This window comes from Pseudophryne corroboree, chromosome 6, assembly GCF_028390025.1.
Source record: "Pseudophryne corroboree isolate aPseCor3 chromosome 6, aPseCor3.hap2, whole genome shotgun sequence".
NCBI lineage: Eukaryota > Metazoa > Chordata > Amphibia > Anura > Myobatrachidae > Pseudophryne > Pseudophryne corroboree.
The window spans coordinates 461,257,229-461,276,846 of record NC_086449.1 but is presented as its reverse complement, the minus strand read 5'-3'; the positions used below and the strand labels follow the sequence as shown (position 1 = coordinate 461,276,846).

Here is a 19,618-nt window from a genome sequence, read left to right as displayed (position 1 = left end):
TTACATTGTGAACAAATATAAGTTTATTTAATGGATTTTTATTTTGCATATAAACCCCGTTGAGGATTTATTGTAGTTTCAGCATCGCTAAGTTCCATGAAACTACCATAGAGAACATCTGACAGTTGAAACAAGATTGGCTCAAGACTCTATTACCCTGTCTGGTTTCTGTTATAAACCTGTTTTTAACATTTATGATACTGTCCATATCTTTAGTAACCGCACCTTTTTGCGTACACTCTGTAATGCAGGTACCGTAACAGGTGTAGAAAATTTTCATGCATGTAAAGTTTTAAAAAATCACTGAATCAGGGCTCCTGTCATAAATTACATCTCAAATCTCTAATACAGATCAGATCTAAGGAGGGGCGCAGGGGCAGTTAACAGAGGGAGCACAGGGGCAGCTAGCAGAGGGGGCACAGGGGTAGATAGCAGACGGGATACAGGGGCAGAGAGTTTACAAGGTCAGTTGGAGCAAGGGACACGAGGGAAACAAGGCAGGGAGCAACTGACACAGAGTAGGGGAGACCAGAGATAGGGACAGATGGTGAACAGCAGGCACAGGACACAAAACATGGAACAGGCTGATGCTGGGTATGGACCCTTGTGCACAACTCTCCCTGAGATCTCAAATGTACAGCCAGGACTGTCTTCACAGCATTGCAGGCCCAGGGCAAAAACAATGCACTGGAGCCCCTACCCACCAATGCAGGAGCATAAAAATGTAAAGGGTCAATAAAATTAAACCTTTAGGTTTAATGGCACTGCTGCCCCTCAACCTACCCCCCCTCCTTCCTCCAGTCTGTGTGCATGGCTGCTGCGAGGAGTGGAGGGAGTTACTGGTCTCAGTACCAAGCTATGAGATGGGTTACAATAAGAAAAGCTGAACGCACTCACCCCACCTAATGGGAATGCCAGCTGCAGGGTACAATAAGGAAGACCATTTATCTCCAGAACAAAATGAAGTAAACAATACTGTACCTGTGCTCAGATCAGTATATTGCTGCTACAACTGCACCAGGAGTGCAGGTGGGTGTTGGCCATGCTAACCGGTCATGCTCCTCAGTGCCTAATTCCAGTGTATGCAGTAAGGCACACTGAGACACACACTGGCATAGTGCCATGTTGACCTCTTGCTACTGACTTTTGCAGTCCTTCTGTCTCCTGCTATTTCAGAGTCACCCACAGCAGCATCTGTCCCCGGCCATAAACACAGTCCCTCTCCACTGATGGACAGGCCCTCTCACTTCTGCCTGTCAGATCGAATCAGCAACCTGTTACTATGGAACAGGCTACAGGATGGCTGAGAGTAAGCCAGTCTCAGCCAACCAGCAGTCTATTACCATGGAAGTGGATGCTGATAGTGTTCAGCAGCAGCCAGCTTCCTAAACCAAAACACTGAGATCCGACACTGGTTTTGCTGTGTTTTGCCTCATTTTCAGATCCAAACCCTGCAGGGAGATCCAAGGTGTGTCTCCGATCCACTGGGAACCCTTACGTTCAGATGGGTCCAGTTTCCAGGAAACTAAACCCGCTCATTTCTAATTATAATATATGTTGGACATACATACTGCTACACCTTTCTTAAAGCTGATCTGATACATCCAGTTACTTTCATTATAACTAGAGATGTGCACAGCAGTTGCAGTTAAAATGCTGGCTGTCAGGATCCCGGCATGCAGGATACCAATGCAGCAATGCCGACAGCCGACAAACCGACAGATGGAATATAGGTGCACCAGGGCTATTCCTGTTATTCCACGACACCCGCAGAGTAGGAATAGATCCTATGGCAAGTGCAGTGTGGCAAGCACAGTGAGCCCGCAAGGTGACTCTTAGTGCTCACCCCACTGCCGGCATTCTGGCGGGCAGGATATCGCTATCGGGATATTCACAGCTGGCATCCTGTCTGCCAGTAAAATGTATGTAATCTGTGCACAGAGCCTCATATTTTGGTTTTGATTCCAATTTCATCATCATGTTTTGGTTTTGCAAACCAACCTTCAAGTGTTTTGGTTCAGAGTTTGGATTTAAAATCCAAATCTTGGATTTTGTATTTCTTGAAAATTGATAAAAACATCTAAAATCATGTAAATTTTGCAATCCAAAACCCAAAATTCAGAGCTAAAATCTGAAATCCAACCTGGGGGAGATCTGGACTGGGTTTTGGTTCAGTTTTGAATTATAAAATTTGGGTGGGTTCGTATTTCTAGAGAACTGAATGGGTGTAGTATGTTATGCCGGCTGTTGTGATCCCAGCGCCCAGCATACCAGCACCAGGATCCTGACCACCAGCATGCCGGCAGCAGGGCGAGCACAAATGAGCTCTTTGCAGGCTCGCTGCGCTCGCCACGCTGCTATCATGGTGGCCCGCTACATGCGCCATGCTATTTATTCTCCCTCCAGGGGTATCATGGACCCCCCAAGAGGGAGAATAGTTGTCGATATGTTGGCTATCGGGATTCCAGCGCCGGTATACTGAGTGCCGGGATCCTGACAGCCGACATATCAAATGGCTCCCAACTGAACCACACATTTCTAATTATAACTAAATGGAGCAGTGATAAGGAAGATAGCTATCCCATATAATAAACTTAAATACTAAAGCAGCTAATGCAGAAACCAGTAGATACACTCTATGCGTAAAAAGCAAACCTTCTTAAGTGTCGAATGTTCAATAGAGAAATTAATTAACCAATGATTGCACAAAAATAGTAGGGAGTAGTTTTACTAAGATGGGAGTTCTATTTAAGATGGGATGTTGCCCATAGCAACCAATCAGATTTCAGGTATTATCTTCTAGAAGGTTCCAGATAAAAGAGAAGTAGAATCTGATTGGTTGCTATGGGCAACATCCCATCTTAAATAGAACTCCCATCTTAGTAAATTTACCCCTAGGAGCCAATCTCTTTTTCTGCACCAGAGAAATCCTTTATGAAATTACAGTAAGTTCCAGAAAGGAAGACTGAATATGCCCCAACAGTGCATAATGGTGAACTTTCCTTGAAGTACAAACATTTAATAGTATAGTAGTTATTTTCATAGGGGATTTTCAAGTTATAAATAGTCAACTGAAGTGGAATCTTGATGTACAGAATGGAGGGAAATTTAATTACTGCCTTCTGCAAATTTTTTAGCCAGTTATGGTAGGTTGATTCTGATTGTACTTCCATAGGCTGCAAGCAGAATCAGCCTTCCAAAACATAAAGCTGTCCAACAGCTTTCTCACTTCATTGTGTCTGCTCCATAGAGTTGTGGGACTGTGCTCAACCTCATCATCTACCGCAGCAGGCCCTACACAAAAGTACATTTTGCAACAAACAAAAAATGCTCCTTAGAGTATATGACAACACTGAGCCACTGGTGGATATATAAATATATCATCCTTTAGCAACATATGAGTACATGTCACTAATAATGATTGTTCGTAACACTCCTTATGTATTTACATTGAAACTTTGAATGTACATTATCTATTTTAACATTGCCAGAGCAATTAGTATTTCTAAATAAAAATTTTAATATTTTATTTAACATAACAATCATGCAGAGGTTATTAAATATGCATAGGAAATGATTAAATGGTAACACACTTGGGAATGTCATTTGAAAGATTATGCATTGGTAATGATCATTCCTGCCAAGCATCAGCTGGTATTATTATATATAATGGCTGTTACTCACCCTTTCTGCTGATTGTGCTGTTCCAAAAAAGATCGGAATAAATGCTAACCAAATGATGCAGGTGGTATACATTGTAAATCCAATGGGTTTGGCTTCATTGAAGGTTTCTGGCACTCCTCTAGTTTTAATAGCATACACAGTGCATGTTACCATCAATAGAATACTGTATCCAAGGGAACAAATTAAAGAAAGTTCTGAAATGTCACACTTTAGAACCCCCCTGGCATTTTCTGGGTCAGATGTTCTTTGCTCTCCATAGTCTACTATGATATGTGGTGGATCCACTACAAACCATATGAAAACTCCAAGTAACTGAACACATATAAGACTGAAAGTGATCACCAGTTGAGAAGCTGGACTTATACACTTTGGAGCAGACACAGATTTCTTCCCTTGTTCAAATATCCGATGAATCCTGTTTGTCTTTGTGAGCAATGCAGCATAACTGAAACACATGCCAAGCCCCAGGAATATACGTCTCAGCGAACAAACGACCATATCTGGTGTTCCAATCATCAGGAAGGTGATGGCATAACACAAAAAAATCCCGGTCAATAGCACATAGCTGAGCTCACGTCCAGATGCTCTCACAATGGGTGTATCATTGTATCGAACAAAGGTGACAATTACAAATGTTGTTGCCACTATTCCCAAAATGGATATGAAGACGGGAATAACAGCCCAAGGAGAGTGCCATTCAAGTTTGATAATAGGAATTAGCTGGCATCCTGTGCGGTTTGCATTTGGTTTTTGATCTAAAGGACAGAGGTCACAGGTCAGCTCGTCTACCTGATAATGATAGCCTTCACACCGCTCACAGCTCCAGCAGCAAGGGACTCCTTTCACAGTTTTCTTTCTTTCTCCAGGTTTGCATGGCAGGCTACAAACAGATGCTGGCTGTGTTAGCTCTCTGCTTGTCCACTGCATATCTTCCACCTGAAAGAGTAAAACATTTATAAGGCTTATTATTCATTCTCATTTATAATAATAAAATACCACACTAAAATATATTTTGCTGAAAAAAAATTGCATTGTGCATCTTATTAAAATAGTGCTCACAGTTGCATTATTCAAAACCATTGCATAATTTACAATTAATACAAAAATGGTGTTAATTGTGTAGTGTACTTTAATCTTTTTTATGCAGTCATGGTAAATAAGGATCTGCCTACAATGCGACCACCTGAAGTAGCTGTATTTTGACAGGAAACAAAACAAATGGATTTAATAAAAAATAAAATGCCATGCTTTAGGTGTAAAATGCTGAATTAGTGGTACTTACCTGGTTGGTAGCTTTTAAAGTGCACATATCTTATATATGTGTACTGCAGATTGTTTATAGGATTAAAATAATACTGGTTTAGTTGCTGCCTCATTCAGCAATATGGCTAAACACATCTATTGGTCATTTGCTAGCAAGGTTGTAGCCCGAACTTTGTGGGCCCCATAGCAACATTTTGAAGGGGCCCCGTCCCAATGCTTCTAGAGAGACACTTCTCTGCAGCAGTTGTTAATTTTATGCCCTATAATAGTGCCTTAGTTTATTTTCTGTACCATAGTAGAGCCTTATTTAATGTTATGCCCCATAGTAGTGCTCTCATTACTTTTATGAATCATAATAGTGCTTAAGTTCATGCTACAGTATGTCACATTTCAGAGTTGCTAGTACAGTACATATTATGCAGCACAGTACCCCCAATTCATATTATGATATATAGTGCTACCCATTCATATTGTGCCTCATTAGAGTGCCCTGGTTCATATTATTTAACATTAAAATGCCCTCCAGTTAATTTTATACCACACTACAATGAGCAGGTCCAGGGGTATACTTAGATATACTGCAGGCCCCAAGGAAAAAGTTTGAAAGGACCCCTACGTACCACCCAATGGCAAAAAAATTATATAACACATGTAACTTTGACAGGGAAGGTGGGCCCCTCTCAGCTCTGGGCCCCATAGCAGCTGCACTGCCTGCAACTATGGTAGCTACACCCTTGTTTGCTAGCATCTGTACCCAGGGACGTGCGGTGAGCTAAATAGCTCAGGAGGCACTGACTAGCACCAGAGACAGATTTACATGCAATATATGAGTCAAAACATACATCTGGGCATTATACACAGGTGCAGCAGTATAAACTCCTGGATATTTGGTGAGTTTTGATCAGAGATGTGCGTAAAAGTTAGCCAGGTGAGGCACTGCCTCCCCTGCCATAGACTTTTTACTCCAGAGTTTTGGCTATAAAAATTATTAGAATAAGGCAAAGAAGATATTTCTAACATATTTTTTGTATTTTTCATATACTTTACGCAGTCAAAACTCTGGCACAAACGTTAGTATGACAGGAAAGCCTCTGCCTCACCTGCCTCACCCCTCCGCACGTACCCCCCTTAAAGAATAAAACCTTACTTTGCCACAGTGATACAACCACAGTGCATCAGTTTAAATTGATACAGTATGTATTATTACTTGAGAGTTACTGTACACTATGTTGCACTGTACATGTTGGATATTTCAATAACTTATGATATTTACTGTAAATGATAATGAAATAAGCCTAACAAGACAATAACAGAATATTCTATATTTGGTACAGTTATATCAGCAATAAAGTTGTAACGGTATTATTCTGATTTCACATCAAACTATAAAGCTGTTTCCAGAGCAATCACACCTACAGTATTACATAAAATGAAAACCCCTTCTCACATTCCTTACTCTCTGAGGTACAGTATTTTACCTGTTAAGAACCTTAAGGTATAATACAAATTCACATGTACTGTGGAAATGTCTAGAGAACAGATTTTTAGAATATAAAGTCTAGCTACCTATAACTCCCAGGTCTACAGGAGGTAATAAGAAGGCTGCAAACTGATGGAAAAGGAGTACTAATGTAAGGAATAAAAAGGAAGGACAGAAACATTAATGTAAAGATATTAAAACACATAACTAATTATTAAGGCAATAAAGATGGCAACTAAAGGAAACCTAATTATGTCCATTTGGGATTCTTTCACAGCCATTCAGGCTAGTGTTATGACAATAGGAAATTCAGTGGTGGAATTTACCTATGGGCTTCAGGGTTTAATGGAGAGAGATAAAAGCTCCTCCCTAAGTTCCTGGATGCCAAATCACTGTTCTTAGTATCTCTGTACAGTATTTTCTATTAGAGTACTAATTAGCATGAATAGCTAATTAGTACCCTAATGGAACATACTGTACAGAGATACTAAGGACAGTGATTTGGCATCAGGAACTTAGGGAGGAGCTTTTATCTCTCTCCGTTATACATAGAAAGATTATCTCTCTCCATTGTAATCTTTCTAAGTATAACAGAGAGAGATAAAAGCTTCTCCCTAAAATCACCGTCCTTAGTATCTCTGTACATTATGTTCTATTAGTGTGCTAATTAGCATGAGCAGCTTATAACGTACAGCAGCAAGAATAATCTTTTAATGTATAATGGAGAGAGATAAAAGCTCCCCCTAAGTTCCTGGATGCCAATTTACCATCCTTAGTATCTCTGTACAGTATGGTCTATTCGTGTACTAATTAGCATGAACAGCTTGTAACGTACAGCAGCAAGTGTAATCTTTCTATGTATAATGGAGAGAGATAAAAGCTCCTCCCTAAGTTGCTGGATGCCAAATCACCATCCTTAGTATCTCTGTACAGTATTTTCTATTAGAGTACTAATTAGCACAAACAGCTAATTAGTCCCCTAATAGAACATACTGTACAGAGATACTAAGGACGGTGATTTGGCATCCAGGAACTTAGGGAGGAGTGTTTATCTCTCTCCATTGTAATCTTTCTAAGTATAATGGAGAGAGATAAAAGCTCCTCCCTAAGTTCCTGGATGCCAAATCACCGTCCTTTGTATCTCTGTACAGTATGTTCTATTAGTGTACTAATTAGCACGAACAGCTTGTAATGTATAGGGGCAAGTTTAATCTTTCTATGTATAACAGAGAGAGATAAAAGCTCCCCCCTAAGTTCCTGGATGTCAAATCACCATCCTTAGTATCTAATCACCGTCCTTAGTAGCTCTGTACAGTATGTTCTATTAGGGTACTAATTAGCTGTTCGTGCTAATTAATCCTCTAATAAAAAACACTGTACAGAGATACTAAGGATGGTGATTTGATATCCAGGAACTTAGGGAGGAGCTTTTATCTCTCTCCATTATACATAGAAAGATTAATCTTGCCGCTGTATGATACAAGCTGTTCGTGCTAATTAGTACACTAATAGAAAATACTGTACAGAGATACCAAGGACGGTGATTTGGCATCCAGGTACTTAGGGAGGAGCTTTTATCTCTCTCCGTTATACTTAGAAAGATTACAATGGAGAGAGATAAATGCTCCTCCCTAAGTTCCTGGATACCAAATCACCATCCTTAGTAACTCTGTACAGTATGTTCTATTAGTGTACTAATTAGCACGAAACGCTTGTAACGTACAACACAAATTCTCACAACAGATTCTCTAATGCTGACGATCTACAGTACTGTGTTGCTCGAACAGTTAGTTGTGTCAGAATACACTAATTTATATTTACTGGTATGTCTAAAGGTGCTCATTACCGCTGTGTAGATAGCGAATGAGTCGCTCCTGCAGATTTACCCTGATTTCTGTGAAACCTGTGTGCATCCTTCTATTGAATGTTTTACAATGAATTACACAGAAAAAAATAATAATAATAAAGTGAATGTCATGGGAACATACACAAAAAAAAGAGATTGGCACTTTGGGAATCGAACCTGGGATTCTCAGCGTGGCTATCCCCCAAGACACTGCATGGAAGATTCACAAGTTCAAGTGTAAAAGTACTGCAAAGAGTGATTCCTGCCCATTGGTTTTGGTTTACGCCTTAGGGGACTCGGACGCTCATATTTCAAAAGCATGGTATTTAGTGCACTGTACATACTTTAAAGTGAATGAGCTACATTATTCCTTTCACACATTAGTTGCATCTACATACACAATCTTTAGTTGCGTCTGCATACACAAGTGTTTTAACATGTTCGTTTGTATCTGTATAAATTATTTATTTATTTTTTTAACTCTCTCATTCTGACCATTGGTCACCATCTGTGTGTACACTATGCAGTACAGGACTGTATATTAACATTACAGTCGTCACTGACCATTTTCCAGAACTTGTAGATCAATCCGCCGCTATTCGATCTAAAGTACTGGATTAGTGAAGCATTAGCCACCCAGTGGTGGAGATGCGTAATGCATGCTGAGTATCTAGTCGCGCCTCAATGCGCCTGTCCTTGATTAAACTCAGCAACCTAAGCTATCGCCTAGGTGTGACTAAACCTCCATATAGGCGCAGGAAGAGCCAAGATAACAGAGGACCCATCTGTATATAGCCACAGATACCAGCACTTATTGCTCAGCTCACTGCTGCACTGCTGGCACATAAATTTGTTATATGTTTCAGAGGTCCATTGATGTGCCAGCTGTGCTGCAGCAGCTGTATCTCCCACTGCCAGGTGATGCATCTGCTCCCTAGGCAACCAATGCGATGGCTGCTTTTGCTGTGGTGACAGGGTTATGTCGGGAAGCAGTCAATTTACCAGCTTTCGGGATCCCGGTTGTCAGGATACTGACGCCGGAATCCTGACACCTGGTGAAATACCGAAAGGCGGAATCCCGACAGCTGGCTGGAATCCCCACTTGGGTGGTGGGACATGCCACCACCAAAGGGGGAATATAACCCTGTAGTGACCAAATATCACCACCAGGCCCGAGCGTGGTGAGTGCAGTGAGCCTGCGAGGGGACACTCTGCACTCTGACAGCCGGGATATCAAACTGATCCCTGTGATTTCATTACAGTGTGACCCATCACACCTGCTGGACGTCCAGGTGTCTTCACCTGGTGTGGGTTCATGTCCAGTATATGTTAAAAGCCGGGTAAGTTTCTGTGTTTGTGTTGTATGTGTCATTTGCCATTTATTATACTGCTGCATCCTGATAACGGTGCGTCCAGCACTGAAATGTTGATGGATTGTATGTGTATATTTGTTGACTAAATATACTTATAAACAAGTATTCCAAGTATGTAACATTTAAAATGATATTGGTTTGCATATACACTGGCTACAATTAACTTCACTGAATGGCTGAAATTAGTCACATAGTTACATATGTCCAGTGTCGGACTGTGGCATGAAGGGCAGTGATAGAGGCCCATGCTTTGAGGCTTGGCTAACCAGTAGTGCATGTTCTGGGCCCCTTGATACACAAACACACACACACACACACACACACACACATATATATATATATATATATATATATATCAAATACTGCTAGTGCATGCTTGATAATGTACCAGATTAATAACACTATAGAACGTACACCATAGTCCTGTGCAGTATAATGTAACTTATGCATAATGTGTAGTTCAAGTGCAAAATCTGATCCCCAGAGGAAGGGGTAGGCCCCCGGGCAGTGGGGCCCACCGGTTGTTTCCCCTGTACCTCTGTGGGACAGTCCGACTCTGCATATGTCAGTGATTCTGACTTACCTAGGCATTACTTACGTAGCATGAATTACAAAAGAACTTATTTTAAGGACAGTCATCTATAAGTGTGATGTGAGAGGTTAAATGACTGTGACACAGGTATAGAGTTCTGTACTGTTCATTACTAAACCCAAATGTTCCTGGCAGTGAATTACTTCCAGTAAAGTTCAAAAAAGTTTTCTTTCTTTTGTCCAGGGATAATCCCTCATTGGTTTCTGTAGAGCATTGCAGCCTTTTGGGAAAGATCTATGAAAACTGCTGCACAGGTATAAGATGCTGTATGTAATTCACAATAAACAATAACTATCATTTTTGTAGTGACTTTAAGAAATGAGAGAAAACATTTAATTGGTTGTTATTTGTTACAATGTCAGAAAATCAACAATGTTCAAACTAAAGATATGTTTTGTTTGCATGTTTTCTATTTTTAAACTACAACAAGAGGAGCTTTTCTATACTGTCAGCAGAACTACTTCTATATCTCATGTTACCAGAAGGATTTCTTCCAAAAACATAAAAACATTTCCAGTTTCTCATACTGCATCTTACACCTACTCTTGCTGTCTTTCCAAATACCATTAAACATGTGGGATAAAAGACTAATCTGCCCAAATAGAAATGGTTTCCACACTGGTCATTATGACAGCCTGTGCTGCCTGCACATCCTACAATATCAAGCAGATAAAAGGCAGCATATTTTGGAGATGATAATTGGCCCACATGGGGATTTGACCTTTATTTTCAAAATGCCAGCATGTTTCTCAAGACTGTACAGCAGAGGAATACAGCAAACATACATTGATGCCAATACAGTTTATATCTCTTTTTAAATTTGACATATAAGTATGTCCCAAAGACACTATTATCGATAATTGTTTTTCTGCAACAATATATTCCTTTCACAAATGTTCGCAACACTTCTCAGGTTGCAAGTTCATTAACCAAATGTGATGCACTGAAGGAAGAATGTAAATTATTTAACATTCCTAATTTTGTACACACTAAAATTGAATAGTTGAGCAAAGATGTAAAATCACAACAAGGTAAAAGAGTAATATAATTAATAATATATTAATATAAATTGTTTACAGTAACAAAAAGGGATTTTTTTCAAGTTTCAAGATGAGTATAATTTTTTCAAGTTTTAAGATGAGCATTTTATTCAGTAGTGCGGGTCTGCTGTGGGGCCACCATGTGCACTAAGGGCCTAAGGTGGTCATTCTGAGTTGATCGCTAGCTGCATTCGTTCACTGTACAGCGATGAGGCAAAAAAACGGCACTTCTGCGCATGCATATGCGGCACAATGCGCACATGCGATGTACTATTACCACGACGAACTATGTAGTTTCACACAGGGTCTAGCGAAGCATTTCAGTCGCACTGCTGGCCGCAGAGTGATTGACATGAAGTGGGCGTTTCTGGGTGTCAACTGACTGTTTTCAGGGAGTGCTCGAAAAAACACAGGCGTACCTGGAAAAACGCAGGCGTGGCTGGGCTAAACGCAGGGCGTGTTTGTGACATCAAAACAGGAACTGAACACTCTGAAGTGATCGCAAGCACTGAGTAGGTATTGAACTACTCTAAAACTGCACAAATAAATTGTAGCTGCTCTGCGATCTTTTCGTTGCACTTCTGCTTAGCTAAAATACACTCCCAGTGGGAGGCAGCATAGCGTTTGCACGGCTGCTAAAAACTGCTAGGGAGCGAACAATTCGGAATGACCATCTAAGTCAGAACTGATTGCTAGGGTGCATTTTTTGCATACCTGAGATCGGGTAGTCACCGCCTACATGCAGAGGAGGTAGTCACTGTGCAGGGGTGTGATAGCATGTGCAGAGAGCTGCACAAACTTCTGCAAACAGAAGGTTGTGCAGTCTCTGCATAGCTCAGGACTAACTCTTCCAGTGCGATCATCCGGCCCGGAGCTGACGTCAGGAACCCTCCCTTCCAACTGCTGGACATGCCTGCGTTTTTTCGGACACTCCCTGGAAACGGTCAGGTAACACCCACAAACGGCCTCTGCCTGTCAATCTTCTTGCGATCGCCGGTCCAATTGCTTTCTTCGTTAATACCACCACTGTCCAAAGATCCCCGTCACTGGGGGGCAAAGTACCTGCGCATTGAGGAGCATACACATGCGCAATTCTGACCTGATCGCAGCGCTGCAAAAAAACGTAGAGTGCGATCAGGTCTGAATGACCTCCTTGGTCTTGTGAATTTGAGCCCAGCAACACGAAAAAAAAGAGTATGGAAAAAGCTAATGCTACAGATGGGTCCCCATTTATCTTGACCTTTAATAGGATTAACTGAGACTGGCCAGTCAGACTTAAGCCCCTCCTTTAATGACTTAATCCCCTGCTGTATTGTTCTCTGTATTGTATTACAGCTGAGAACAATAGATGAAGGGTTTATGCTATTTTGTGCCTAGTCGCAGAAAACTAGTCAAGATAACGGTGGACCCATCTGTATTTCATAGCAATAACAACTCACTATAAGAAGAGACAGGGTATATATGACAATAATTAGTTTTTGGCCCATTTTCCATCACTTAGAATAATATGTCAAACAGATTAGAAATAACCTTAGTAAACATTGGAACTTGCTTACCTTAGATCCTATATTAGTAAAAGCAATAGCTAAAGAACCATGAGACATTCTAAAAAAAGCATATCTTTGAAAAGTTCTTTGGCTCCTAGCCTTCCTTCAACACTAAAAACTTTTACCAATTGGATCCCTAAGTCAAAAAGTTTCAATCTGTGTAATAATTGTAAAGTCTATCACTTTTGTACTAAAGATAAAATGACATTTGGTAACACAATGAATTCTAAGAACTATGAAATACAGATGTTCCCAGGTTCATCTTGCACATAATAGCCTGCCGGGATGAAGTCCTGATGACAGTTAAGTATAACTGAAACTTTGGCTGTCTGTGATTTATGATTTATGTTATGTAAGTGCTACACCTTAGATTAGTATATATTTATATATGTACAGTATTTATATATATATATATACATATATGTATGTATATATATATATATATACACACACACACACATAAAGTGTGTGTGTGTGTGTGTGTGTGTGTGTGTGTGTGTGTGTGTGTGTGTATAGATCTGATCTTCATCCAGGTCAGAAGAATAGAAGTATAGACAACAAAAGTTTGGTTAAACTAATAACACACAATTATACATTGTTGTCATGACTTAATCTCCAGATACGTCAATCTGAAAATAACTGCCAGTGACTTGCAGTTACTCCAGCACATGCAGTCAATCAGACACGCTAACTGCCACCGGCAGTGAAAATATTTAATGTGCTGACACTAGGCAGTCCCTCACTGCTACCTACATACATAATTACTAATATTTAAATGAAACAAGTAGCATGAGCCACACAGGCACACAAAATCAAAGCGAACACAGAGAATATGCTAGAAAAAAAATTATTTTAATCTGAATTATTTTTTCAGTTTATAGTTAAAATATTCCAAAGTATAGACACACAGAATATATTGCAATAATTTCAGAAATAAAAATTAGACTTCAGAAAAATCCTGATTTACGACACATGCCCTGGGGGTTTCACAAAGATAAGAGATATGGGCCCTCATTCCGAGTTGATCGGTCGCAAGGCGATTTTAGCAGAGTTACACACGCTAAGCGCCGCTACTGGGAGTGAATCTTAGCTTCTTAAAATTGCGAACGATGTATTCGCAATATTGCGATTACAAACTTCTTAGCAGTTTCAGAGTAGCTTCACACTTACTCTGCCAGTGCGATCAGTTCAGTGCTTGTCGTTCCTGGTTTGACGTCACAAACACTCCCAGCGTTCGCCCAGACACTCCCCCGTTTCTCCAGCCACTCCCGCGTTTTTCCCAGAAACTGTAGCGTTTTTCCCCACACGCCCTTAAAACGGCCTATTTCCGCCCAGTAACACCCATTTCCTGTCAATCACACTACGATCGCCGGAGCGAAGAAAAAGCCGTGAGTAAAAATACTATCTTCCACGTAAATTTACTTGGCGCAGTCGCAGTGCGAACATTACGCATGCGCACTAAGCGGAAAATCACTGCGATGCAATGAAATTTACCGAGCGAACGACTCGGAATGAGGGCCCTGGAGTACTCTCATTGTATGGTTATCCCCCAAGAGAGTACAAGAGATTCAGGTAAACAGATATTTTTATCCTTCCAGTCCTGCTCTTTGACCCCACTTTTTTTTAACTCCTTCAACACCAAAGTAACTGATTGCAGCCTGTTTGTAAAGGCCTCCTTTGTTCTTGTAGCACGGGATTTATCTGCTAAACCAGCAGGGTAATTGTTTTACCTCCTTCATTCTGTTTGAAGGCTAAGACCTGTGATTTTTCAGTTTCTGGACAGGTTTATGGACTTAGTCAGGAAAGAGATTTGCCTGACCAGATGCATTTCTTAAGAAATTTCTGTGACTTTCCTTCAAGAGAATTTGACACCTCTGTGGAAGTCGTGTCTATTCATTGAGGATGGTCATGAAGACAGTACCAGCTACACATGACCTCCTGCTGTGTATAGTAACTATACACTTCCTTGACAATCAGACCAGATGTCTTGTGGCTTAGTTAAATCACTTGGGCTTACAGTATTTAAATTTTACATAGTTTCAAAATTACGTTCTTCATACAGAATATACATTGATAGGTTACACATAGGAAAATGTCATTTTATGGTCCCTTTGTCCCAGTAGTGATGCCTTTACTGAACATACTGCATAAAAATTCACAGTGGATGCTGGAAGAAGTATATGCATAAATAACTGATTGACCCTCCTCAACCACATATTTATGGTAACTATAGATCAGATCTGTATAATGGTCAGGAAGAATTGTGGTCCATCCCATCTTACTGTTTCAGTTCTAGTAGGTAATATATATATATATATATATATATATAATGCCAAAGGACATCATAATGGGTGAAAGTATATAGTATAATATAATACAGTGGCTTGATAATTAAAGGTAATTAATACCTATAGTCCCTGTCAGGCACAGTGGATAGTATTAGTTAAGTATTACTTGGTTGTGATGACCTCATTCTGATATGTGGCTCTGCAACATTTTTGTGTTGCCATGATAATTTTAGAGATAGAGACCCTTTTCAGTTTTTAAGTAGGTTTGGTCTATAATGGCAAAAAAATGTATTACTATTATTTGATAAGGTTCAAAAAGAGAGGCACACTTTCAGTGTTATGTTCACACAGTCAAACATTATGCCAGCATAGTGTTCTATCACTTACTTGAATATTTATGACAAACTCCTAAGAATGGTGTGATATTAAACAATTATATAGGACAAATCACTGTGTAGCTGTATGCATCCATCTCAAATGGCTGCGTTGGGTGTGGCACTTCAAATATCCACATTTATTTACAGAGTGCAAGAGTGTGAGATGCTAATCATAGCAGTGAGCAAGTCATAAAATATACTTTGCAGTAAGATAAAAAATGGAGACCAGTGCCGTGTGTCCAGTAACCTCTGCTTCCTTTCCATTTGTCTGCACAGTGAATGGGAGGTGAGAGGTTAAATGGTTAGTGCTGGTGAGAAGGAAGAAGTGCCATGTCTGCTGTTGGAGGCTCATTGGGGACCAGATGGTCATTGCAGAGCAACCTCTGCTGCTGCTCCCCAATGAGAGGATGCCGGAAATACCTGTATGAAGATTGTTTGTCTCTCAGCGATCTCTGTAATGGGAGCATCTCTCTCAGTGCCCAGTGCCGGGTCCCATGTGCACTACATGGGATCCTGGAAGTGACATCAGAGTGACTTCGACCTCAAATGTACATTTCACCCTAGACCAGACTTGATCACTGTTGTGATCACCCCTTAATATGAGACAAATCTAATAATCTAACAAATGCTATGAATAAACAATCAATTTCTCATCAACAGGAGAGCTATTTTGAATTTTGGGATTGTTCAATTAATTATTTGAACAATATTAAGGGCTCCATTTAACAATGAGACATAACCAATTTAGCACTTTCAGTATTTAATAAACAGCTGTAAGCATAGTTTGTAATGCTTATGGCATCTATAGATGCCAGCAATGGGGACCCAGCAACAGACTTTCAGGCTTCATCAAAGCCTTCTAGGCATTACCGGGTACCTGCTGAGTTAAAGTGTAATGCACATGAGTAATATGGATGCTGATAATGTGCATAACACAGCAGCCTATCGCTGGCAGCAGCAGATGATGCTTGATATTGCCAGAGACATAAGTAATATTAAATTATTGTTATTAAATTATTATAATAAACATTAGTATCACTGCAATACTAAACAAAATATGCAGCTGGTAATAATTACAGTTCATACCAGGGTCCTTCATGACAGATTGATCAAAACACTTTACACATCATACAGTATAACCCAAGTGGCAATTGAAATAGAAATGACCAAAGATTATTAAAATAATTTTATTTATGGAATACCATAAAATACTTTAAAATACTGTCATTGAGAAACAAATGTAAAATCTAAAACAAAAAAATCTTAAACAGACAATAGAATGACATAAAAAAAAATGAAAAAAAATCACATTATTATGGCACCTGGATGCTTTCTTGGGCAGTGTAGAGTTAATAACCTCTTTTTCTTTTCCCCTCTGGCTTTCTCTTTGGGGCACTTTACAGAGTGATGCAAACAGGGCCGACAACAGAACTCTTTGGGCCTGGTGTACAGATATATCTGCCCTCCCCCACCTTTACCCCCCCATACACCATCCACTGTCACTACAATTCCCTATAGTGGAACAGGAGAGAGAGATAGAGGGTGTCAGAGTGAGAGAGAAGTTAGAAAGAAAGGGAGACAAAGACAGGTGGGACAGAGAGAGAGAGAGAGAGAGAGAGAGAGATGGTTTCATGGAAAATGATGAAATGAGAGGAAGAGAAGGGGAGAGCGAAAGAGAGGGTGTCAGGGAGAGAGATACAGGAGCAAGAGGGAGAGATAGGCTGTCATGGAAATGATAAAGGGATGAGAGAGAGGGCATCAGGGAGAGAGCAAAAGAGGGCATCAGAGAGAGGCAAAAGAGAGAGAGTATCAGGGAAAGAAAGAGGGAGAGAGAGGTTGTCAGGGAGAGAGAGACAGTTTCAGGTAAAGAAAAAGAGACAGTGTCAGGAAGAGGGAGAGAGACAGTGTAAGGTAAAAAGACTATGTCAGAGAGGACAGAGAGTGTCAGGGAGAGAGACCATGTCAGGGAGATAGAGAGACAGTGTCAGAGAGGGGGATAGGGAGGGATAGAGAAAATGTCAGAGAGGGAGAGAGTGTCAGGGAGAGAGAGAAAGTATCAGGGAAAGAGAGACTATCAGTAGGAGAGAAAGATACTGTCAGAGAGAGAGGAGCAAGAGAAGAGAGAGTTAGGGAGAGAGAGGGAGTGGGAGAGACACTACCTGATTACACAGTGATACAGCACATGTCTCATGGAGTGTCAGGGAGAGAGACAGTGTCAGGAAGAGAAAGAGGGGGAGAGAGACAGTGTCAGATAGAAAGATTGTGTCAGAAAGGGACAGAGAGTGTCAGGGAGAGAGAGAGACTGTGTCAGGGATATATATAGAGAGAGACAGTGTCAGAGAGGGGGAAAGAGAGGGATAGAGACAATGTCAGAAAGAGGGAGAGAGTGTCAGGGAGAGAGAGACAGTATCAGGGAGAGAGACTATAAGGAGGAAAGAAAGATAGATAGTGTCAGAGAGAGAGAGAGAGAGAGAGAGGAGCAAGAGAAGAAACAGTTAGGGAGAGAGAAGGAGTGGGAGAGACACTTCCTGATTACACAGTGATACAGCACAGGTCTCATGGAGCGTCAGGGAGAGAGACAGTGTCAGGAAGAGAAAGAGAGGGAGAGAGACAGTGTCAGATAGAAAGACCATGTCAGAAAGGGACAGAGAGTGTCAGGGAAAGAGAGACTGTGTCAGGGAGATAGAGACAGTGTCAGAGAGGGGGAGAGAGAGGGAGAGAGACAATGTCAGAGAGAGAGAGAGAGGGAGAGAGTGTCAGGGAGAGAGAGAAACTATCAGGGGGAGAGAGAAAGACAGTGTCAGGGAGAGAGAGACTATCAGGGGCAGAGAAAGATACTGTCAGAGAGAGAGAGGAGAAAGAGGAGAGAGAGACTTAGGGAGAGAGAACAGGGAGAGAGAGCGAGTGGGAGAGACACTACCTGATTACACAGTGATACAGCACAGGTCTCATGAAGCCAGGCAATTTCTTGGCACAACTCTGCTGGTGGGAGCCGGCACCTGCTAATGGGGGTGGACAGGGGGGAGGGGGGGTTACAGAGTGGCTTTAACATAGGATACTAGGATCTGCAGAATCATTTCTGGACTTTGGGGCCCCTCAGGACCTCGGGTCCCAGGACGAGGGTTCCATTTGTACCCCCCCTGTTGCTGGGCCTGGATGCAAATTTAAACAGAGTGAGACAAATGAATCTATACCACTTGAGCATGTCTGGAATGATGTAGGCATGTAATTGGCCACTTTTTATTTAAAGAACCCAGTACAGTATCTAAATGATCAGTTTCAACCTGGAAAATGAAATTACCACTACATGCGTGTTAGGATTACTGATGCAAATCCCTGCACAATTAAATATGTGGTAAGAACTGCAAATAAAAATATATATTTATATCAATCACTAGAATAAGAAATTGAAAAAGACAGAGTAAATTAGCTGTGAAAACAGGAAAAATAGAAAGAGTGAATGGGATAAATTATCTGATCTTCATTAAAACCCTAACAACATAGTGGATCTGATAGCATACCTACCAACATGCTGACAGGTGGATTTGGAATGGGAGCGTTACCTCTGCAAAAGGGGGTGTGACTTTGGGAACTATGCTGAAATTGCAAACCACTCCCCATTTTTGTCACTATGGGGGCATGCCCAGTGCTCTATGAGCTGCTGGCATACCCCCAGACCCTCTGTTTCTGTCTCCTGTGAATAGATGCTTTGCGCATGCACACAATGTCTATTCTCCACAGAGCAGAGAGGAGCCTCCCAACTGCCCCTCCCCAAAGCGGGACACTGTGGCCCACAGGTGGGACAGTCCCCCAAAAAATGTGACTGTCCCGCAAAAATCGAGACAGTTGGGAGGTATGCGATAGTAACCTATGGTGGAATATAAAAGAGGGCAGTATGAAAGATATACTCCATCAATGCAAGGGATTAGTGAAATTTAGCAAAAATTATTTAATAATAGGGTTACAGCCTGAAAAAGGTGAAACAAATAGGAAGATTGGATAGATGAAAAAATGAACTCTCAATGATTGGTAAACAAGGTAGCAAATGGCCTTAAGCACAGTGTTGGAGACTATTAGTAGCCATAAGAAAAGAATAGGAGGCTGTCACAGGGATGCAAAGGGTTGGGT

The 19,618-nt window shown here is 40.9% G+C and overlaps 1 protein-coding gene across 1 annotated transcript in view; it reads right to left on the bottom strand.

Moving 5' to 3' along the window:
• Positions 1-19,618, bottom strand: part of GRM8 (glutamate metabotropic receptor 8) — a 1,527,000-nt gene that overhangs the window by 178,784 nt on the left and 1,328,598 nt on the right. The window contains exon 9 of the mRNA XM_063927164.1: positions 3,685-4,620. Coding sequence (XP_063783234.1) covers positions 3,685-4,620 — 936 coding nt within the window. The remainder of the gene's footprint in view (positions 1-3,684; positions 4,621-19,618) is intronic.